At 34.8% G+C, this 24,138-nt stretch overlaps 1 protein-coding gene across 4 annotated transcripts; it reads right to left on the reverse strand.

The window, feature by feature from the left end:
* Positions 1 to 2,396: 2,396 nt before the first annotated feature.
* On the reverse strand, positions 2,397 to 23,549 carry ANXA1 (annexin A1). 4 transcript variants are annotated; one of them, XM_030809858.1, is made up of 14 exons: positions 21,210 to 21,261; positions 20,688 to 20,717; positions 14,618 to 14,697; positions 14,416 to 14,524; positions 13,792 to 13,886; positions 12,840 to 12,953; positions 12,328 to 12,418; positions 10,356 to 10,435; positions 9,685 to 9,741; positions 7,550 to 7,643; positions 6,568 to 6,663; positions 5,205 to 5,263; positions 3,640 to 3,762; positions 2,397 to 2,739 (listed from the first exon to the last, which is right to left on the reverse strand). In XM_030809858.1, exons 3-14 carry the CDS (start codon positions 14,681 to 14,683, stop codon positions 2,683 to 2,685), a joined length of 1,041 nt encoding a protein of 346 aa, XP_030665718.1. In that variant the 5' UTR covers positions 14,684 to 14,697; positions 20,688 to 20,717; positions 21,210 to 21,261; the 3' UTR covers positions 2,397 to 2,682. The 4 variants fall into 4 exon arrangements, with proteins under 4 accessions (XP_030665718.1, XP_030665722.1, XP_030665706.1 ...); XM_030809862.1 differs by lacking the exons at positions 20,688 to 20,717; positions 21,210 to 21,261 and adding an exon at positions 23,453 to 23,549; XM_030809846.1 differs by lacking the exons at positions 20,688 to 20,717; positions 21,210 to 21,261 and adding an exon at positions 22,384 to 22,437.
* Positions 23,550 to 24,138: the final 589 nt, after the last annotated feature.

Consider the following 24,138-nt stretch of genomic DNA (forward strand, 5'->3'; position numbering starts at 1 on the left):
TAAACAGCTCAGGCAGTTTCTTTAAAATTAATTGGAAGTAGGAAGATGTGGGGATGCAGTCTGAACAAGGTAGCTCTCTTACTGACTGGCAAAAATTTTGGCCAGGCGCAGTGGCTCATGCCTGTAATCTCAGCACTTTGGGAAGCTGAGGCGGACAGATCATCTGAGGTCAGGAGTTCAAGACCAGCCTGATCAACATGGTGAAACCTCATCTCTACTAAACATACAAAAATTAGCCAGGTGTGGTGGTGTTTGCCTGTAATCCCAGCTACCCTGGAGCTGGGGCAAGAGAATCAATTGAGCCTGGGAGGCGGAGGTTGCAGTAAGCTAAGATCACACCATTGCACTCCAGCCTGGGTGACAAGAGCAAGACTCCATCCCAAAAACAAAAAAACAAACAAAAAACACCTGGCGCCGATTATTAGACTAGTGCTGACAAAAGTATCTTGATAACTTCATCCTGCCTTGTTATAACAGCTCCAGGTTCCCTCCGATTTCCCACATAGGTACTTCTTCCAAATCAAGCATACAAAGGCAATATGGTATATAATAAAATCCAGAGGCCATAAGAGGCATCATATCTGTCAACCCATTTGCCAATATGCTGTGCACCAAGTAGTCGTGACTATAACACCTTATACGCGGGACAGGTGTGTGTAGAAGAAAGTTAAGGTCAGTGATCAAGCCAAGCTACAACCAGGTGAAGGAGGGTTAACTCTGAATGCAGCTCCAGGTGATCAGAATATCCCATGGCCAACCCAAGTCTTCTTTTGTTTTTTTTTCTTTTCTTTTGAAATAGAGTCTTGCTTTGTTGCCCAGACTGGAATACAGTGGCGCGATCTTGGCTTACTGCAAGCTCTGCCTCTCACAACCCAAGTCTTTTGAGGATGAATAAATTGTTACTACCTTTATCCAGCTCTACCTAGTAAGAAGACGCTCACGGGAAAGTAATTCTTCCCATTGCCTTTTTGAAAAAAGAGCTCATACCATGGCTGATGCTCTCCTTGAAATAAAGAGCTTAACTAAATTGATATCTATCATCTATTCATAGAGAATGAGAAATTGCAAGGTTTTATATTTTCATTAAATATAAATATCAAAAATTAAAGACCAACACAAATATGTCCAATTGTTTTTGACAAAAGTGCAAAAGCAAGTTAACAAAGGGCAACCTTTTCAACCAACAACAAATGGTGCAGGTGCAATTGAACATTTATAACGACGCCAACAGAAAAAGAACCACAACCTAAGTCTCTCCTTTTATACAAAAATCAATTCAAAATGGATCACAAATTTACATGTAAAATGTAAAGTCATAAAATTTTTAGCAAAAAACATGAACAATTCTTAAGGCCAAGGGTTAGATAAAGAGCTTGTAGACATGACATCAAAAGTACAACTATAAAAGAAAAATAAATAATAAATTGGATCTCATTAAAATTGAAAATTTTTACTTTGTAAAAGAACCTGCTAAGATGATGAAAAGACAAGCTATAGACTACAACAGAATATTTGCAAACCACATATCTGATGAAGGACTAATATCTAGAATGTATAAAGAATTTTCAAGATTCAACAATAAATAAAAAATAAGCGGCTGGGCACGGTGGCTCATGCTTGTAATCCCAGCACTTTGGGAGGCCATGGCGGGTGGTTCACCTGAGGTCAGGAGTTAAGGCCAGCCTGGCCAACATGGCCAAACCACATTTCTATTAAAAATACAAAAAAAAAAATTAGCTGGGCGTGGTGGTGGGTGCCTGTAATCCCAACTACTCGGGAGGCTGAGGCAGGAGAATCACTTGAACCTGGGAGGTGGAGGTTGCAGTGAGCTGAGATCACGCCAATGCACTCCAGCCTGGGCAACAAAGCGAGGCTCTGTCTCAAAAATAAATAAATATATAAATAAATAAATAATAAGCAATGCTAAAAATACAAAATAGTGACAACTTCAAATGCTGGCAAGGATGTGGAGAAACTGAACCACTGTTAGATTTATGGTGGTAAAGTGGAATAGTATTACCACTCTGGAAAACAATTTGGCAGTTTCTTAGAAAAAGTAAACGTAAAATTACCATGGAACAAACATGAGAACTTTTTACAAGTATTGCCATTTCATCTTTATACTAGTTAATGAAATACGTAATATATCAAATTGTTATAATGCTAGTGCAATAAATTTATTATACAGAGACACAATCTCAATAGTCTGTACACATACGATAAAATGTAGTATCCCTTTTCAAAAGCTGTTAAGTATTTTCTTCAATTCAGAATGTGAACTCTATTTCATTAAATAATTATAATCTAGGATTCAGGCTTCTATCCCTTAATGTCAAATTAAACCACTGAATTACACGTAAAAGAAAATCAAAATAGAAGGGTCAATGAGACACCAATTGTCTTGTGACATCATTTTATTTTCACCTACATAGACATCTTTCTCATGTATTGTTACTAGAACAACTTGTATAGGGTTTTATGGTTTGGGGTAAACATTTTTAAAAAATGAGCTTATCTCTATTATACAGAGTTATAATATAAAAATGATTTAAAGACTATATTTTTCAGCATGTAGGTAGCTACACTGTAATCCTGTTGAAGGAACTTTCCTATTTAAGCTTATAGGATGAAAATATATAATTAAAGTCTTCTGATCATAGCTTGAGACCATCAAGGGAATGTTTAGTTTCCTCCACAAAGAGCCACCAGGATTTTTTCATAATCTCCTTTGGTTTCATCCTGTTGATTAAAAAAAAAAGTATACTTAATGTTACTCGAAACCATAATTCTCTAATTTTTTTTACTTATAGAAGAATTATTTTTAGACTTAGCTGTAGATGAGATTACACATTACCATTCACTTAATTAAACAGTATGTAGAACAGATAACGGATTTTTTTTATCATTGCATAAAAAAGCAATAGCCTTCAAGACTGAGATTACAAACTTTTCTGAATTAATTATGTTTTATATTAGTGCCATTATTTTCTATGAATGAAATATCACACAGAATTAAATAAGTATAACACAAAATAATCTCATATCCTATGTGAGGAAATACCTGATTCACTCACCAGAAGAAGAGAAACATATAGTGCCTGTAATTTTCTCACGTTTTCTGGGTAGATTTTAGTTATCCAACATGACTAATTAATTAAATTTAAATAGTTATCTACCTTTCAGTAAGTCCAAAACCCTTGACTGTTCTTTGTCTTATTATTTTAACATTCTTATGAGACAACATGAACATAAATTTTAAACATTTTACATGTGATAAAATTAAGATAAATATTTTGAATAAGGAGTTTCTAATCCTCTGACCAATATTAATGGCAAAATAAACCGTAATGTCTATCTACCCTAGGGGGAACACTAGAATATTTTGCTTGCTGAATTTATGCGTGGGAAACGAAATGTTTCCATGACTTTGGTTGAAAAATGTACCTAGTATTTCAATAGAGAACTCACTACTAGATTTTACCAGTGAAAGTTTAATTTACTCATGAAGTATACACCATAATATATTAAATTAATCTTACATATTAAATTTATAGATACAATAAGTCAACTCTTCTCTTTGAAGATCTTGCAAAAATAACTTTCATTTGTTGGGATGGCATTAGAGGAATCACAACATACCAGGATGGCTTGGCAAAGGGAGATACCATACATCTTCTGATAGAATGCTTTGATATCATTCATGTCAATTTCAGAACGGGAAACCATAATCCTGATCAATGCCTTATGGCGAGTTCCAGCACCCTGGCCAAAACAAATGAGGGTGTCTCTTATATTCAGAAAATACTCTCATTAAAGAACATGAATTTTAAAGTGAAGCCTTCTTACTCTTCCATATAATTTCTATAGAGAAAGTAGCTATACACACACACACGCACACACACACACACTTTACACAAATGGTAATGAAATTAAAATAAATAATCCTCTACATTAGCAGTAGGTATAGAGAGCTGTCACAACTTCCTAATTCATCTCTCACCATCCGGTCTCTACACTGTCCAATAATTACAAAAAAAGGGAACTTCTAAACTGCAAATCTAATAATCTAGTCTATCTATTTAAAACACCGTCAGTGATCTTCTGTTGCTCTTAGAATAGAATCTAATCAGGGCTTATGATATCCTGCCTAATTCTTTTCAAGGCTTACAATATCCTGCCTAATTCTACCATCTCTTCCACTGTGCACCATCACTCTATACTTACTGTCTTGAGAAGGTTCTGTTACCTTTTGCCTTCAAGCCTGTGTGTGGGTTACTTCCTCCTCTTGGACCACCCTTGCTTTATCCCCATCTCTTCCACTCTTGCCCTCATCTGGCTCATTTCTATTCAAACTTCAGGTCTTAGTTTAGCTGACAGCAATGCTACATGGATTTCCAGAGTCTGGAGTATATGTCCCACTTTTCTCTTCCATGGCACCAGGTATTCATCATTACCCAACGAAATATCACACTAGACTATCACAGAAAGGGGGCAGCAACTATGCTAACCACTACAGAGCAGTACCTAGCATGTCTATCATTTCATAGATGCTCCTTCATATTATTCAAATAGTTAGATCTTTCTCTGTCTCTCTCTGAAAACCTCTTTATTTTGGAGCTGCAAAGAAAAAAACGAAGATAACTTCGTAACTATTCATTTGTGGGCGCAAAATATCAGTACAGAAGAGGTGCCTTGTATAATACCATGCACATCAGAGAGTAAAGTTAAAGTGACATAGTTGATCTCAAATACATCATTCTACATCCTTAATCATAGAATGACATTTTGAAAGTTTCAACTATTAATCTGTGGCATGAAAGACAGAATAATAAAAACGACAAATCAGACTCATAAAGTGGGAGATTATAAAACTCACAACCTTAGAGGAAATAGGCCACTAAAATTACACATTAAAAAAGAAAATATATCACCCTTCCCGTGGTGACACAGGTTTTAAGCAAATCACAAGTGAGCCATAAATCACTTACAGGCTCACTTTACAATCTCACCTGTAAAAAAAAAGGCACAGAATCTAACAAGTTTGTTCTAAGAAGGTAGTGTATTACCTCTTCCATCAAATAGAACAATGATTCTCATTAATGGGAAGATATTAAATGTGTGATTGTCAAACAATATGAGGTTTTCTGTTCTTTCTACAAATAATTCTTCCTCTAAGCAGGACATATAAGTAGAGTGGTACATACTTTCATGGCTTGATGAAGCTTCTCTGCAAAGAAAGCTGGTTTGCTTGTGGCACACTTCACTGTAAGAGAAGAAAATTTTAGTTGATGTATTTACCATGAAAAAAATGAAATACGCATATGAAAGAAACAGGAAATACAGAATTTTGCCAGCAGTATTCTATCCCTCATCATCATTCTTCACCTCTCATCTCCCAATATAGGGCAGTTAACTTCTGAGAAGGTATTTGTGACTCTCTAGATGGTGGTTTTGAATATTCTTTCCCCGACAATCAATTTTTTTATTACCTTAAATACATCTCAAGAGCAACTTCAGTAGTTAGCGCTATCCTACATATATTCTCCTTGGGAATGGAGAAACCACTAGGTGTTCAAGGCTATATAAATACTTTATTTATGTTACTATAAGAACATTTAAAAAGAATACCCTGTGAACAACAGACACTGCAGACTACTAGAGAGGGCAGGGAGAGAGGGGGCATGGGTCAAAAAACTACTTATTGGGTACTATGCTCACTACCTGAGTGCAGTACACCCATGGAACAAACCTGCACCTGTACCTCTGTGTCTAAAATAAGAGTTGCACAAACAAATAAGTAAAAATCAATCAATCAATCAATCAATAAAACACTCTGGGATAGGATGGGCTTAAATATAAAGCAGAATCCAAATAATACTAGCACATGCCAGTTCATAGTGTTCTTCATCTTGTTGAGATCTATGGACCAACAGCATTGGCATCAATGGGGAGCTTGTTAGAACAGCAGAATCTAAGCTCCACTCCAGACCTGGAGAATCAGAATCTGCATTTTAACAAGCTTTCCAGAGGATTCAAGTGCATAGTCATGTATGAGAAATACTGCTTGAGAACATAGGTTCCCCAACCCTGACGGTTGTCTGAATAACCTGGAAGATCTTTAAAAAGTACTGATTTTTAGAAGCCAAATCAGACCCATTGAATCAGACTCTCCTGGACCTGCCCAAGATTGTACAATTAACAAGCAGTAGACCAGGACTTGAAGTTACATTTATCCAGATGTTACATTTATTCCAGATTCCATGCTCTCAATGACCATTCTGAATTGCCTCTGTGGTATGCCCAGCCTGGTACATTGTTTGATATAAGTAGGTGCTCAATAAGTATAGTCTATCTCTCTATATTTTTGAAAAGGGGAATAGTATCTATTGTTATTAAGGTTATAGTACTTTGCCAATCTTTTATGTTGCTTCAGTGGAAACAGATGCACTACTTCTGATTGTTTTTCGTTTTCTTTTATTGGTTTTGTTGCTGTTGTTGTTAAGTATAGGATAGCATTGAAAATACAATTTCTAGTTAGAAAACTCTTCCAACTGCCAGACTACATACCGATAGCTGTGAGGCATTTCTCAATGTCACCTTTCAACTCCAGGTCCAGAACTTTGTTCATGTCATGCTTACTGTACTTGGTGTATTTCTGAAACACTGAATATTAAATTTAAACTAAGATACATACAAAACATCCTTTTCTTTAGAAAGCTTTAGCAAAATCAAGGCAACTGACTCAAAGAATTTTTTAGAATAACAACTTTGGCTACACCTTTTAAAGCAATATACCCAGTTAATCATAACATGAATACTTCATCCTCTCCTAGGAATGTAACTCACATGGCCATTTTGGTATTCCTGTATATTTTGGGGAAATGTGTGCAAATGTTGACAGTTATTAGAAATGGCATGTGATTGACAACAATAGCACTTCCTACAGCAGTTCTAAGAGCCATAGCAAACGGAGCTTCCCTTATGTAAAGACGTGTGCACCAAATTTCTGTTACATTTAACAGTAGAAATCAGTATACTATTATAAAATGATGAACTTTGGTAATCGTCATAACTTTTCCATTGCCTTCACTTCCAAGAGGCCCAGATCTAAATCTTGCACTCAAAGGCCAGGTCTTTTTCTGAGTTTTGTCTTGTTGTTGTTTTTCCAAAGCACCTGCATATTTCTTTCTTCATTTAGCTCTGAGGGTTTTTTGTTTTGTTTTGTTTTTCTTCATTCTAAATTCATTTGTTCTGTTATGCATGTCTTTTCCCACATATATTCCAAATCTTTTAGGGGAGTAAAAGCAGTGGAAATAACAAAATTATGTTCCACATGCCCAAGTCACAAAATGTATTAAATATTATAAAGTAGTGGCTCTACAAAATCAGCCAAATTGACAAATAACAACAATGGGTCAGGAACACGATATCTGTTTGATACGGGAGAGATATTGAAAAAGGGTTCTGTTTTTATTGTCTCTTATTTGTCATCAAAAAAGAAAATTGCATCTTCCATAAACAGATTCCAGAAAAAAAAATTTATTGTTACCTCTGCGAAGTTGTGGATAGCTTCTGGTGGTAAGGATGGTATTGAACACGTTTACGTCTGTCCCCTTTCTCCTTTCTCCTGCTTCGTACAAGGCCTGTCAAGAAACACAAAAGTAAACACTTCACTATCTGCTGAAATGATATCTGCACAATAATGTTAGACCTTGTCAAAGATTATATAGGCAATCGCTTTGTGCCCAATACAGAGTAGTCAACAATAAGATTGCAAGTTCTTTAAAGATAGGGACCTTATTTTGTTTGTCAAATATCTTCCACAGTTTCTCTCAAGGTGCCTTGTAAACACTAGAGTCTGAATATATGTTTGCAGAATAAATGTTTGCTGAACTAAATTGCTTTAAGATTATGCTCTATAGTAAGACAACTCCAAGGGGATCTCTAAAAAGATTTTTTATTCTGTGTTGTTCAAAGTAATTATCAGCAAATGTTACTTATAAATCAATAATTCAACCATAACCTGGACCTTGCATTTTGATGTTAGAATTTCTGGATTCAAATTCTGACTCTGCAATTTCAAAGCCGTATAATCTTAGACAAATATTTCAACCTTACTAAATGACAGATTTTTTTTCTTTTATATATTAAAAATGTAATCCCTGCCCTATTGTCACAAGCAGTCTTTATTAACTTTGAAATGTTAACTACCATCATTCTCTTGGGTCACACTGATCCATGTAGACTCCATAAATATATATTAAGAACCCTGATAGTCTTAAAATGGAAAGCAAATTCAGAAATGTCAAAAGCAAATAAGAATTTTTTATTATGGGCAATTATTCAAATGCTAACTCTTGTTCCTTAATATGCTTGAACAATTTCTATTAAACTGATAAAACCTCCAATGTATGTAAAAATTATTTTGCACTTTTCAAGCAAATTGATCTGGTATGTATGCATTTATTGAACAAAAAGTTTATGAGTGCCTATTATGTGCATGATAACGTACTAGTATAGCAGAAGTGGATGGGGGTGCACAAAGAAATCTCTATCCTTAGTGAAGCAGTAATGAATTCTCTAGAGAATACTGTTCCATAAGAAGGCATAATGCAAATATTAGTTGTTTGTTTGTTTTAAATGGAAATTCCAGGCTTTAAAATGGTATGATTTTTCTTATGTTGCCAGTGGTTTGGCATATAAATAACCAGCAATGTCATTGAAACTATATAAAACAATATGTTAGAAAGTATATATTATTATAATTTATCCTATACTCTTATTATATCATTGCAGTAATATTTTGACAATATAAATTGACATCTATAAACCATTCCAAAGTTCTCTGTTAAAAATAACGTTAAATATGCTTACTCTTTCCATTGCACATAATAAAAAAATTACATTTCCCCTTCTTATACCTAGTACAATGAAAGGTCAGAGTTTTTTTTAACAAACAATTCTTGGGAATGACAAATCAACTTTGTATTGTCCTTCTTCAGTTCTCTCTGGTTTTATGAATAATGAGAGATATTGAAAACTTACAAAGACTACATTTTTTCTCTTTTGGGCTATAGAAAGACATGCCTCATTCAGGAAATGAGGTCTCTCAGAAGATCTTAGATTTGCTTTCACATGGCATCATGTGGCAGCCCCACCTAAGGTAGGAAGATGAACTGCAGCAGTATTCTTTTTTTCTTATTTAATATATTTTCTTTTATTATTATACTTTAAGTTTTAGGGTACATGTGCACAATGTGCAGGTTTGTTACATATGTATCCATGTGCCATGTTGGTGTGCTGCACCCATTAACTCGTCATTTAGCATTAGGTATATCTCCTAATGCTATCCCTCCCCCATGCCCCCACCCCACAACAGTCCCCAGAGTGTGATGTTCCCCTTCCTGTGTCCATGTGTTCTCATTGTTCAATTCCCACCTATGAGTGAGAACATGCAGTGTTTGTTTTTTTGTCCTTGCGATAGTTTACTGAGAATGATGGTTTCCAGTTTCATCCATGTCCCTACAAAAGACATGAACTCATCATTTTTTATGACTGCATAGTATTCCACGGTGTATATGTGCACATTTTCTTAATCCAGTCTATCGTTGTTGGACATTTGGGTTGGTTCCAAGTCTTTGCTATTGTGAATAGTACAGCAGTATTTTGTAAGCGCTTCCTTACCCTGGCATCTGAATCAGCCAAGTCTTCATTCACACCAAAGTCCTCAGATCGGTCACCCTGAAAGAAATCCCATTCTATTGTAAGCTCTTCTCTAGCGTGTAATTGCATGATTTACTTAATTCTCTTAAACTCAGATAAATAATATTTTTTGAGAAAAAGATATTCTATTACTCATTTCTAGAAGGAGCTCAGATCCAAGATTTTACTTGCGATGGTTTTAGATGTTCTTCCCCTCCAAAACTCATGTTGAAATTTGATCCCCAATGTTAAAGGTGGGGCCTAGAGGGAGGTATTTGGGTCCTGGGGCTGATCTCTCATGAAGAGATTAATGCCATCACTGGGAATGAGTTCTTGCTCATGAGAAGCACGAGAGTTGGTTGTTAACGAGGCTGGCACCTCCCCATTCTCTCTCTTGCTTCCTTTCTTGCCATGTGGTCTCTGCACACACCAGCTCCCTTTCCTCTTCTGTCAGGAGTGGAAGCAGCCTGAGGCTCTCACCAGACATAGATGCCCAATCTTGAATTCGCCAACCATCAGAATCCTGAACCAAATAAACCTTTTTATTTTTAAAAATTACCTAGCCTCAGATATTCCCTTATAGCAACACAAAATGGACTAAGAAATTAGTCTTTATAAAACAAGAGACGTTTCCTAAAGTATCTGAGTTGTACCTTAGCAAGAGAAAGCAAAGCGTTCCGAAAATCTCCAGATGTGTCTGAGGTTATGTCTTTGGCCAGATCTCTCTTCAGTTCTGAGAAAAAAGAAAAATAGATTTTATAGTAAACCAGTGATGAATAATAATAAGAATATCTGACATCTCTAAGTTGGTTGAAAATTCACAGTGCCACAGTGTTCAATGACTTATGGAACACGTTTCAAAATATTATCATTTTTAAATAAGAAGAGAAAAATTAAAGCAGGTAAATTTTTGGATCATTGAATTTATTTCATATGAAGCAAATGGGAGCAATTTAGATAATACTGTGATTGAAAACTCACAGTCATAAAGCTTTTGTTAAGAATAAATTGTATAGGTATACATTAGTAATTAATTCTGAAATACAACATGGCAGAATTTAAGCAATAGAATGAATAAAATAATTGTTTAAAAGAACAAAATGAGGTACTTGCTTGAATGTAAATTATTTATTTAGTTTAAAAACTCTAAATGTCTTATAAATAATGCATTTTGATGATTTATGTGTGTGTAAACACTTCTGCTTAACTACATAAAATAATACTGTAATAGGAAAAATTAATTGAATTTATAATTGACTAGTGCTATGGTTTTCATATTGTTTGTTTGGCCTTGCCAAGTCTCATGTTGCAATTTATTCTCCATTGTTGAAGGTGGGACCTGTTGGGAGATGTTTGGATAATGGGGGCAGATCCCTCATGAATGGCTTGGAGTGAGTTCTCATTCATAGTTTCTTAAAGAACTGGCTGTTGAAAAGAGCCTGGCACCTCCTTTTCTCTCTCTCCCTCTCTGCACACATCTGCTTCTGTCTGCTTTCTGCCATGAGTAGAAGTAGTATGAGGCCTTCATCAAAAGCAGACACTGGTCCCATACTTCTTGTACAGTATTTCCTTTCTTTTTACATTACTTGGTCTCAGATATTTCTTTATAGCAACACAAACGGACTAAAACAATTTGAAACTGGGCAATGTAATGAACTATCACTGGCCTATATCTTGGCCATATGAAAAATATATAAACACTTATTTTTATAAACTATGTTTTATCAAACAAAAAATAATCATTATTATTATCACTGATACATGGATCTAACATAAACATTGGTAATTAAATAAGAATTGCAGAAAATGAGGTTTAAAAGCTTCCTTATTTTTATTCTTTTATTAAATTCCTCTGAAAACCATATGCAAAAGCTATTGTATTCTCCATGCTTGGTATGAGAATCAAGCAGAAAGATCTTCTATATGCCATATATTAGATTGGGAAAGCAAAAAAGCCAGCAGCTCAGGGAAATGAGAGAAGGAAAATGGTAAGAGACTTGCAATTACCCTCTTTTCAGTGTTGAGCACATCATTTAAATGAGATGCTTCACTGGAGAGATAAAATAAGCTAAGACTAGTCTTTTATTCTGTGAATTTAACTAGAGATAAAGAGTGAGTCACTTATATTCATAATGATAAAGTTAAGGTTTCCAACAGAGAATTATAAGCACCTAATTCTTTACTTTTTCAAGGACAAATGAAGAACATTTTGTTAGAAGATTTTTTTGTTATTATATATTCTTTTCAAAATAAATGACATTGGGACATTTTTATAAAATACATTCCAGAATAATAGAAAAGTGTTTTTCAGAAATTTTTTAAACTTCAGTGCTCTGAATTGAGTTTTCCATTATAATCGTATGTGGCCATTTATCCTAGAGGAACATTTTCTATTAAAACGCAAGCTTGATGCGGATTGGGACACCATCTCCCTTGTCAGCAACCTAGCAACTCAAGCGTTGCCTGGTAACAGCATTTAATAGACATGTGCCAAACAATAAAGAAACATTTTGATATGTAGAGATCCCAAAGCTGCCATAATTAACATACACATTCAATTTTAAGAAAGTATAAGAGATTTCCTTTTCAACTAAGGCATTTGAACTGTTGGACATTACAACTTACCCTCTCTGTAGACCCTGTTGATGTCTCTGATTTCTTTGTTAGTTCTTGATGCCAAAATCTCAATTAGAGTATCTTCATCAGTTCCAAGGCCCTAAATTTGAAGAGAAGAAAAGGATAAATGTAGAAAAAAATCTTCATGCAAGAGGATCAACTAGTTTTTGGTGTTCCAAAATTTGTTTGACTCTGTCATTTAGTAAATTTCACCCACAACATTTAATAATTACAATAAGTTATATTACATTGCCCTAAAACAAGTTTATCATCAATATTTTGGGTAAAAATAAAAATGAAAACATATGACTCATATAGTGACATGACACGGAAGGTGTTAGTGCCAACATTTATGTTTTCATGTATATATTAATTCCTTCATTGAGTTATTAATTTATTTATTCTTCAAACTCCCACTGATTGACAGGCACTGTACTAGATTTTGAAAATAACATAAGCATAAGTGACTTGCCCAATACATCCTCTTGAGGAAAGGAGTTTGCTTAAATTGGGTGATTTACCTTCATGGCAGCACGAAGTTCATCAGCATCAAATTGCGCTGGAGTTTTTAGCAGAGCTAAAACAACCTCCTCAAGGTGACCTGTAAGGGCTTTCTTCAGTGTTTCATCCAGGGGCTACAAAAAAAAGATTAGAATCAGGGCTTCCAATAAGTAACATGCTAGGTTAAAAAATGTGGTGTTACCTGACTTTAGGTCATCGTACAACTCATCCCTAAACCCAACCATCTTTTAGAGCTTCTTCCCTTCACATACAAAGTGTACCAAATATTTTGAAACATTATCTTACTCTTCTAGATCTAGAGGGATTAGAATAAAATTTACTGAATTCTTCGATAACTTCTTAAAGCAAAGGGTTAGTAATCTTATATACAGGGGAGAAATCACAAAGATAAAAACACAGAGGACTGTGTGCTAACAGAAAACAGAAGTAAAATTACTTTTAAAATAATATATTCATGTTCCCAATCTTTGAGGTTTGTACTTCTCAAATAATAAGCAGTATAATCAGATATTGAAATTATATAGTTTTCTAAATTCATTGCTTTAGAAAACTACTCATATTTGGTATAAAAGACATAAGGCTTATTTTTAAAGTAGAATTATGTAAAAACTTTAGGCATTAAACAGCTCAGTTTAAATATTAGTACATTTCAATCAGACCATATTCTTTATTGACAACAGCAATCTTGATGTTTACGTTCAGATTAAAAATTTGTCCCCAGAGCACCACATCTGCAAACAATATACACCAAGATGACTAATGTATAAAAATAGGAAATTTGATAAAATGGATTAAATTACAACAAAGTGGATAAACACTGCAATCCCAATCATAGATGTAATGAGAAAACAGTGATTAGAAACTTAATGAACTAGGTAACTATGCTTCCGAATCCATGGTTAAGTATAAATATGCTGAAATTAAATATCTAAATTTACTACTCTAACTTACCTTTCCTGTTTCCTGGAGATATGCTGCTTTGATCTGTTGACGCTGTGCATTGTTTCGCTTAGTTAGAATGTCAATGATGGTTGCTTCATCCACACCTGGAAATAAAGGGCCAACAGCCTTTAACATCAATTTTCTTCATCATCAATTGACATAAAATAATTCATTATCGAGATACTCCAAAAGAACTTCTTAACAAATTAAGAAATATAAATTATATATCAGCCTAGAAAATCAATGCTATACTACATATGAAGGAAGCACTTGAGAGAATGACATTTCATTCATTTGAGTGAGAAAGGAAGAGACAATTAACTTTTCCTGGCCCTCAGTGTTGCAGTGTTTGATCCTAGTTGCAACTCTATATGTGAACAGAGGTTTTAATTTCAGCATGGAATTTCTGCTAGAAATGAGCCAGTAATATCTGCTGTAACAGCAGAGATTCCACTGATTTGAACACAATTTCCTCAGTGTTAAGTAAATAATTATATCTTCATTTGGCAAAGAAATTTTTTTATCTTCAAAATGAAACAGATTCTTTCCATTGCACATGTCCGTTTTTTGACAGTCATTCAAATAGCCGTTCTGAAATGTCCAGGAGGGAACTGTTTTGAGGAAACACGTTACCTTTAACCATTATGGCCTTGTGCAAGGCAGCGACATCCGAGGATGGATTGAAGGTAGGATAGGGGCTCACTGCTGATCCGGGACCACCTTTGGATGACTTCACAGTTTGCTAAGAATGAGAGAGAAATAAATTAATGGCCATTTACTTATATTCATTTTTATTTCAATATTGTAATCATGATTTTATTATCACTCTACTTACAACATATTCCTGCTCTTCATTTTCAATAAACCAGGCCTGCTTGAGGAATTCTGATACCATTGCCATTTTTGAAAAAGTGTCTAGAAAGAAAACAGGTAGATGCTTTTACAAAACAAATGCACCACACACAACCTCTCCTTCCTCACCTCTTACATACATAAGAGGTAGCATTAGAGAGTAGCCTTGCTCTTACTTTCCAGGATTAATTACACTTAGGAGCATAACAAAATGTAAGACGTAATTTTTTTTAAAAGAAGCTTTTATACTTAAAATGAAACCGTACCCTCCTCTCTGAAACTGAACTCTTTCTTGGCATATTCAGTTCTAAACTTTAGAGATCAGACAAGTACTACAATTAAGCACACAGGCTGAAGAGAGGAGTTTGTGGTTCACTGCATTGTTCTAAATTTATAGACCACCCACCATATGCCAAGCACTAAGAGTACAAAAACATTGAAATATCATCTTAAGTACCCTCAGGACTTAAAGCTAGTGTGTGCTCTCCATAGGAAAACATAAAGGCTAAAGAAACTTCTTAGAGTAGGCCCTGGCTGACCCAAGCCTCTCTTGAAATGAGTCAAGATTAACCTGGCAGAAAAGTTAAAGAAGCAGCTTGTCATATTTGGGAAGCAGAAGAAAGTTTGCTGGAGCGAGAAATGTTGGCAGAAGCTGAAACAAGAAGTTTAAATGTGTCCACAAAGCTTTGGGAAAACATTAATGGGTTTCTTTCTGTTTGCTTGTTTTTTTAAAGCAGCATGGTTTCATTTATGTTTCCGAAAGACCATTCATCCTTTATCATGGAGAATGGCTAAGAGGTAGACAAGATGGAGGATTAGAACACTATTTAGTAGACCATTAGACCATCTATGTGGAATTAATGAGAGCCTGTACAAAAGTAATGGCTAGATGAAAAGCTTAATGATTGCTTTTTTTTTTTTTTTTGAGATTTAGTCTTGCTCTGTCTCCCAGGCTGGAGTGCAGTGGTGTGATCTCGACTCACTGCAACCTCCAACCTCCATCTCCTGGATTCAAGCAATTCTCCTGCCTCAGCCTCCTGAGTAGCTGGGATTACAGGCACCGGCCACCATGCCTGGCTAATTTTTGTATTTTTGGTAAAGAGAGGTTTTCACCATGTTGGCTAGGCTGATCTTGAACTCATGACCCCAGGTGATCTGCCCGCCTCAGCCTCCCAAAGTGCTGGAATTACATGTCTGAGCTACCACTCCCAGCCAATGATTACATTTATAAGGTAAAATAATTTGTGCCAATCTGTACAAGTGAATTCAGATTTAAAATTTTACTTGTAAAAAGATATCCAGGTGATATTTCTCTCTGAATAATTTAGTTTCCTTTTCTATTTCTTGATATAAAATTACTCAGCATTGAAGTAATTGCTATCTTCACATTTCTTCCTATTTGAGCTGTCTAAATAGTAGTCCTACATATTTTTCCACCCAACACAAAAAACCCAGAAAAGGATTATTTTATACTGGATTTTTTTGTTGTAACAGGAAGCCTAGAGGTGAAATTGTAACATGCATGTTCTTTTGGCAAACTCTATCTTAAAGGAAATTTCTTGAATTGCTACATGACTTGGCAATATTTTTATTTAATGAGACATATTTTTAAGATCTTAAGTATATTGAAAATTAATGTGTTCTCTGTTTTGGCCACACACACACAAAATGCCATCACAGATCCTTTTAGTCTGGGGATGTTTTTCAGAGGCCTTGCTCAAGGTCTACACTGATCTGTCTGTCTATACCATTCTGTTTCACCCCTCTAGAGACTACTCTCATGAATGTTTGTGAGAGAGGTTGGGAGAATAATCTTGGCAGTTTTAAATTCTTGATATGAAGATAAATGACTCATGAGGTATAAACTGATTCCTCAACAGCATGTTCAGACAAACTGTTTCAATTTTCACCTGCTAAAAAGTAACTGGAGTTGCAAGTAATAACACTGAATGCATGAAGAAAATAATATCCAAAGCAGAAATCATCCCCACTTAATTCGCATGGGATTGCTCTTATTACTATTCTGTCATCTGTGAGAAGAACCAATACTTTTTCTATTCATTTAAAGCAGCCTCTTTCCTAAATTTAATTGATATATTTAAAATTGTTTCCTGATAAAGTAACAACCTGCAATTTTGCACAAGGTTTTAGTTCCCATTACAGTCTAGTCTGATGCAATTGCGGTTGCCACATGGAGTTTCGTATTCCAACTTCTTAATTGGCACACCCAATACTTTAAAAGCAATTCTAGCAGCTTCAGGCACTCAGAATTTCCATTTTCATCATCTCATCCAAGCCTTCGATAAAGAAGAATCATCAAAATGAGTGTTATAATTCGTCACTTGGCAAAGTACTACTCCATCACTTATAAAAACATGTTCATTAATTCCATTCTTTTCAATTAGCAAATAAAAACTTCAAAAGAAAGCGAAAGAAAGACTAAAGATATTGTCCAGTCTAATGTTAAAGGTGTATCTGACAACTTCAAAATAAACTTTATAAAAACTTCAATGTACTAGTTTTTTTTTTTACTTCTAAAAAATACTTGAATAATTTCCATTAAAAAAAAAGCCAGAGAAAGCCTAGGAAAAGGTAATATTAATTACATAACACAAGATAACAAAAGTAAGTGGTTTAAGTCACTTATTTGAAAGAGAGAGCATCCCTAGAGGAGATAGCTTTGTGATTTCTATCTTCTAAGTTCCTACGTTCTAGCCTGAAGTGTTTGGATAGACTAAAAGCATAATCTAGGAAAGAAAAGCAGCCAGTAGAGAATTTTCTTCAAGAAATCAATTAGAGAAAAACGGAATCAGAATTCAGCCAAATTCACCACTAGCTCTTAGCAAAGATTAAGACAGGAGCATCAAGGCAGGATATAAGAAATTGCTCTAAAGGAAACAGATTTTATCACATGCAGCTGGTTAAGGGTCCAAAGCCAACTGCACATATTAACTGAACTTCTGAATAATTATAATACAACTAACAAATACCAAATATATATATTTTTTATATATTGGCCAAATTCTATCCGTAAGCCATTCTGACTCTTCAATACCTACACTCTGCATGAAAACCTGCCTGAGCCAATGAGTTCATGAAAGGTTTGCTTTTTTCTATCTTTTTGTTTGTAGTGTATAAAGCCTGCAATAGATTTTAAAGAGCCTGTTCTATCAACTTACAGATTTCAACTAACTCAATACAGATTTCAACTAACCAAACATAAGCTCTAAAACTAAGTTTATTTCAGTACTTAGCATGAGCTCATTGAAGGTGAAATTGGCCATTTATACATAGGATAATCTATAAGGAAATTAACAGTATTTCACATTTCTTCTAATTAATGGTCTTTTTGTGAACATGCACTGCCTACCAATGTCAGCTTATCTGTGATTTGAATGTATAGCTTTCTAAAGAGTAGCAATTTTTTTGCATATTTATGTGTCCTAAGAGAGAACCCCCTTCATTTTTCCATCTCTCAGCCTCATGAAAGTCTACCTCTAGAATTTGTGACAGAGGAAGCTGAGTTTTGTGGTTGATTATATCTTCCTGGTTACAATCTAGAACTATCAGAGTTTTGCAATGATAGTAACAGCAATGACTAAGCCTTGCTTGGAATACTAGCCTTTAATCATTATCCTCAGTTTCTATCTGGGAAAACTGAGTATTATTTTCAAGCAGTCTTCCTGCTGGTAGTGGCAAGAATGGAGACATAAATCCACCCCTTTTGATTCCAAAGTGTTATATATTTTGGCTGGGCATGGTGACTCACACCTGTAATCCCAACAATTTAGGAGGCCAAGGTGGGCAGATTACTTGAGGCCAGGAGTTCAAGACCAGCCTGGCCAACATGGCGAAACCCCATCTCTACCAAAAGTACAAAAATGAGCCAGGCATGGTGGTGTGTGCCTGTAGTCCCATCTACTCAGAAGGCTGAGGCAGGAGAATCACTTGAACCCAGGAAGAGGTGGAGGCTGCAGTGAGCCGAGATCGTACCACTACACTCCATCCTGGTTGACATAGCAAGACTCTGTCAGGAAGAAAGAAAGAAAAAAGAAAAGAAAAGAAAAGAAAAAAAAAGAATGAGAAGGAAGGGAGGGAGGGAGGGAGGGAATTAGTGACCAAAAAGAAAATGACATGATCGGTGTTCTTTTTAATCACTCACACCTGACAATCAAATTCATTAACAGTCAACTTGCGCAGACCGTGGCAGGTTTCACCCCAGCCTTAGGGAGTTTATTTTTAAATGCATTGCCTTGTGCATAGTTTTTCCTCAAATATATATTTCACAAGTCCTTCCCACACCTTCCCTGGTGAGAGAAAGCAATTAAGACTACACAATGGCATGACTTACAGAAAGCAATTTATGAAAGGTAACCTCACTAATGTTTTGCTTCTAGGCTTTTCGATAGGGTGTTCTTCTTGCCTGGAATGCTTGTTCCTCCTCCACATTCACTTCCCTTTGCCTAATTAATTGCTACTTCTAAGTGAGGCATCAGCACTGATCTCATCATGTTCTTCAGAAACCCTTCATTAGTTCCTCAGCTCTGGATTCGGTGACCTTCCATGCTCTCCCAAAGCATCCTGACTTCACCCCTACACCAGCCCCACCATTCTGTATTATCACTTTCCATTGGCTTATTTATATTCCCCAGCAGCAGGCCATGAGGCCTGCGCTAACATACAAATAATAATATTCATTATGTATATACTTCCAATCCCTAGCAAAATGCCTGGAATTTAGGATGTTAATAAGTATTATTGAATGAATATCATGTATCATTGCTAATATTTTAAAAAACGTATCTACATTAATTTAACAAACATTTTCTACCCACAACTCTAGGATATAAAATACAAATTGAAGTATACTGGTTCTTGATTATCTGGCGATCTGACCTCAAGAAAAACATTTAGCTTCTCCAGAGGGTTTTCATTTATAAAATAAGAATGTTGAAGTAATTAGCATCTAAGATCCATTTACAGCTCTGAAGTGCCAATCTTAAATATTACTTCAAGTAGATGAAGATGAAGAAAATTAGCATAATGAAGGAAGGCATTGTATAAATTGGATTGTTCTGAGCTTCCTGATGAAATTCTGTCCAATTTTAAAGGAAAAGGAAATAGTTGATTTCAAAAAACTGTTTATAGTTTATCATTGAAAAAAATAGGTTCACTGGTTTAGCTCTGATTTTAAATGTCATAAATTAATAGGTCTAGAGAGAGCTAACATCATATTCAGAAATCAAACTTTGCAGACTTTCTGGTTGAAAAAGTATTTAATAAGCATGAAACTCTGACTGGTTCCTTAATAATGTTATTATTAACTATTTTGTCAACATCTGTTAAATGTTGGCTATGTGCCAGATGCGGTTGAGCCTGGAGCTAGGGTGGTAATGTCACTTTTCGGGAAAAGGCCATTTCAGAATTATGAAACCAACATTTTACCACATTTGAGTCATTTGCAATGTGCATTCTCTTACAGCTACCAAAATACTCCTGTGGAAAGAGGGCAACATTGCTTTCTCAAAGTTTATACAATCTTTTAGATATAAGCAAGGCAAGAAAAATTCCATCCTTGTTAATTAGCTATCAGTGAACATAAGAAATCAGAACATTTAATAAACATTTAAAATGAATGAACAGAAAAATCCTTGAAGGAACATGTTTAAGAAAAAAATATCCAGATATATGATTTGTAATCTCACTTTTACAAATATATCCAACACCAGTAAATACTCTAGTTTTGCTTTGTGCTTTTCTAAGAAGTTTTATGGCCATTAGCTCATGCAACAATCAAGTGGAATAGCTGTTAGAGGGCCTCACTGACATTCCCCTAGGATAATGTATCTGACACTACCCAGAAAGTATTTCCCTTCTTCTTAGGTTTTCCACCAGCACTTGAAAAGCCTGTATATGACACAGAGCCTACAAGAAAAGGAATGTGGCCACACCCTATTTAAATGAAACAAGTAATAAGCGGACCTTCTTATTTTAAATAGCATGAGCAAATATAACATATATTTTTTGATGTTTATTACAAAGAGCATAATTACCACTTTGAGGTCTGAATCTATCTTGTTTTCCTTAAAAAAGAAGAAAATAAATTATGAAAGTCCTACTGTTTTGAAACAGTTCCCTGCAGCCCACTCCTATCACTTTTGTTCTTGCCCCCAAAAAGCAGCCCCCATCACAGTTTCTCTGTAAAACACACACAGCTCTTGGGAAGAAATATTTCAAGGGGAAGGAAAGGAAAAACACATTCTTTTAAGGCTACCAGAGGAAAAGCACATTCTTTCCTTCTTTCTCATGGTAACTTACCAAGAGTACAATGAGCCAGTATTAAGCAAACTTATCATATTTTTACTTGTATTTGCTAACTAAGTAGAACAAAAACATTGTAATTTGCGATTCCTAAAATATAAATATCCAATGTAATTCTACAGAAAGATTTATGAATGACTTATCATGTTAAATGCAACTAACCATAAATCCTGTAGAAGCAGTAACATTTAACATAGTGATGAGAAAAGTTTTCAAAACAACCAAAACTAACTAAAAGGAAAACCAAGACTTACCTTTATCTCTACCTTCTTGCAAAGAACTAAAGAGAAATTCTTCTCTGAAGATTTCACGCTAGCAATGGAGACTTGGGCTTCTGATTTTATAGGATTTTAAAGGAAGCCACACCTAGCAACCAGAAGTTAGTAATTGGCTGCCTTCTGTTTGAAGTACATGGCTCAGCTATGTCCAAAAACAAAGGGAAACAAGTCTTGCAAAACTACTCACTAAACCAACTCAGCTGGCATTACAAAGGAAAAGAAATGAAAGGACTGATTTCCCCCCCTCTTTATTTTGCACTTTTATTTCCAGATGGGATATTTATTTTGCACTTTCATTTTCAGAGTGTACATCTGCCCCAATCCTAATACCAGTGATTGGCACACTTTTATAGTTAAGTAGGTTGTAGACTAAAAAGTATGTTACCTTCAAAACTAAACAAAAAAACAAAATCTTACATTTGAATTCCGCCTCCATCACTTATTATTCTGTGACTTTAGGGACATATTTAATTTTTCTGAACCTGTTTTTACTTTTGTTTTGTTGTCTTCCCCCCCACCTTTTTGTGGAGAATGGGGTCTCGTTATATTGCCCAGGCAGGTCTCAAACTCCTGGGCTCAGGCTATCCTCCTGCCTCCGTCTCCCTAAGAGTTGGAATCACAGGCGTCAGCCACCATGCCTAGCTGTTTTTACTTTTTTATATAGGAGCATTATCTAAGTTGTCTACCCACTAGAATTCTTGTAACAATGGAGAAATAACATATACTGGTAAATTTTAACATTACACAGTGCCAAATGATTTTCTATTTATATTTTTCTTGCCTTAAAAAATAAAAGACTTTTGTTCCTAGATATAACTTGTTGTTATAAATAAGAAATATAGAAGTAATGAAGTTCTAGATTGGCTCAAAATTTTGAACAAAGGTAATGCCAAAAATTTGATCATTATGACGTTCAATAAAAGCATTGACATCAGAAGGCCTATCTACATTAATACTTGTAAATAGAGTCAGTTACATAGAACTATAGATATAAATTGTAATATAGATCAGTTGTATATACATTTTGATGCACATAGATCTTTGACATTGTAGACTAGTTGAACAACAAAACAAGGAACTAGACCTATAAAATGAAAGGATTAATGGAGCAGCAACTATTACAGAACACATTCCATAAGAAATTTCCCACCTGATGGAGGAAAATTGGTTCTGGTAACTTCCATAGTGGTTCATTTTCATTCTTCTTGAAACACTACAAAGTATTATATGATGTTTCCATTAAAGTGCAGAAGTGTAAAATCTCATAGCATTATGGCTTAATTTATGCTGCATTTAGTGGTTTGTTCTTTTTCCTCTTTTCCTTATAGATATTTCAGGTAAAAAACATCAAGTTTAGGAAGTTAATGAAAATACTTTCTAAAGATTGGCGGTATTTTATAATACATTCTAAGTTCTCGATGCCAGTATCAATGAAGTCAACATATCCTGAAGTAGGACAATCATCTAATCTAAATATTTAAGAAAATGTCAATATATGTTTTTACTATCATATGTGTAAGTTGAAAATTAATTAGTTATCTGCTAACAAGTTAATTTAATTGATATTATTGCAAATTGATCTTGACAGATGTAGACTAACTTTCTAATACCATATTTATGTCATCAAGTGAGAAGGAATAGGATGATTATACAAAATCTAGTTTTTCTTTTTTTCTTTAATTTGCATTTGTATTCCTAACTCTGGTAATGGAACTATTGGAACAGTCCTGCATAGTGATGCTTTTGTGAAATGAAAAAAGTCTACTTACTTTTTATAAAATATAACAACCTAGAAAACATATATAGTCTCATTTTGTTTTGTTGCTGCTATTACCAGTGCCATAAACTGAATGGAATTATTTTATATGTTTGGATTTGTAATACATAAGCAAACCTAAAATATCAACAATAAACATGGTAATTGTAGCAGAATTAAGAAAAAAAAGTGAAAAGAATGTTTTTCCAAAATTAACTTCCAGCTGTAACACTAAAGGCAAGTGAAACTCCCACACATAACAGAAAAAGAAAGCCACTAATCATCTAGATATATTGCTGTGAATAATCTGTCAAAATCTCTTTCTCCGCACAATAATAATGTCGAGTAGATTTATGGAAATAAAAGAACAAGTAAAATATGTTATCATTAACAGTGAGGGGATAATCATGGGTTAAATGCTTTCTGTGGGTGAAACGCCACATACTCCAGAGAAATGACTCACCACTCTTGCTGTTTCTAGAAGGTGATGATTCATTGGCTCCACTTACTTTACAAACAGAGAAAATAGAGAAAGAAAGAAAAAAGACAGTTAAAATCAATCTCTATATGTTACGTTTTTCACAGCATGTTTATTTTCACTCATTTGGTTTAGAATCTGATAGTGAAGAGGAAACGAAACAAAACAAGGAGAGGAAATATGGAGTCTCTCACATACATCTCATTGTGCATAAGACTCTTGCAAAATATCTGATCTTAGTAAGCTGTCCCCTCATCCTTTACATTTAACTCTATCTAAGCATTACTTGTTATATGGAAGAAATAGTATATTCTGAATGATCAAGAACAGCATTTCACAGATATTCCAAAATCTCCCCACAGCTTCCTCATACCACCTATCCACAGCCAACAAAAATCATTATTTTAGTGTGTGTTTCTCATGTGTCCCCAGGTCAAAGCATTTTGAGAGCTAGTATTCTAAATGTTTTCCCTTTGCCTCTAAACATGGCAAATAATTATCACACACACACTGAGTTACTGAGATTATTATTATTATTCCTCAGTTATTCACATGAATTAAAGACAGAATATTTTTTCAAATTTTACTCTTTCAGGTTAATGAAGTAGTCATGTGGGTAGCTAAAGCCAAAGGGAGGTACCTTTGTTGGACTTCACTTAGGGAAAAAGATC

The sequence above is a fragment of the Nomascus leucogenys genome, chromosome 1a, assembly GCF_006542625.1.
Source record: "Nomascus leucogenys isolate Asia chromosome 1a, Asia_NLE_v1, whole genome shotgun sequence".
Taxonomy (NCBI): Eukaryota; Metazoa; Chordata; class Mammalia; order Primates; family Hylobatidae; genus Nomascus; species Nomascus leucogenys.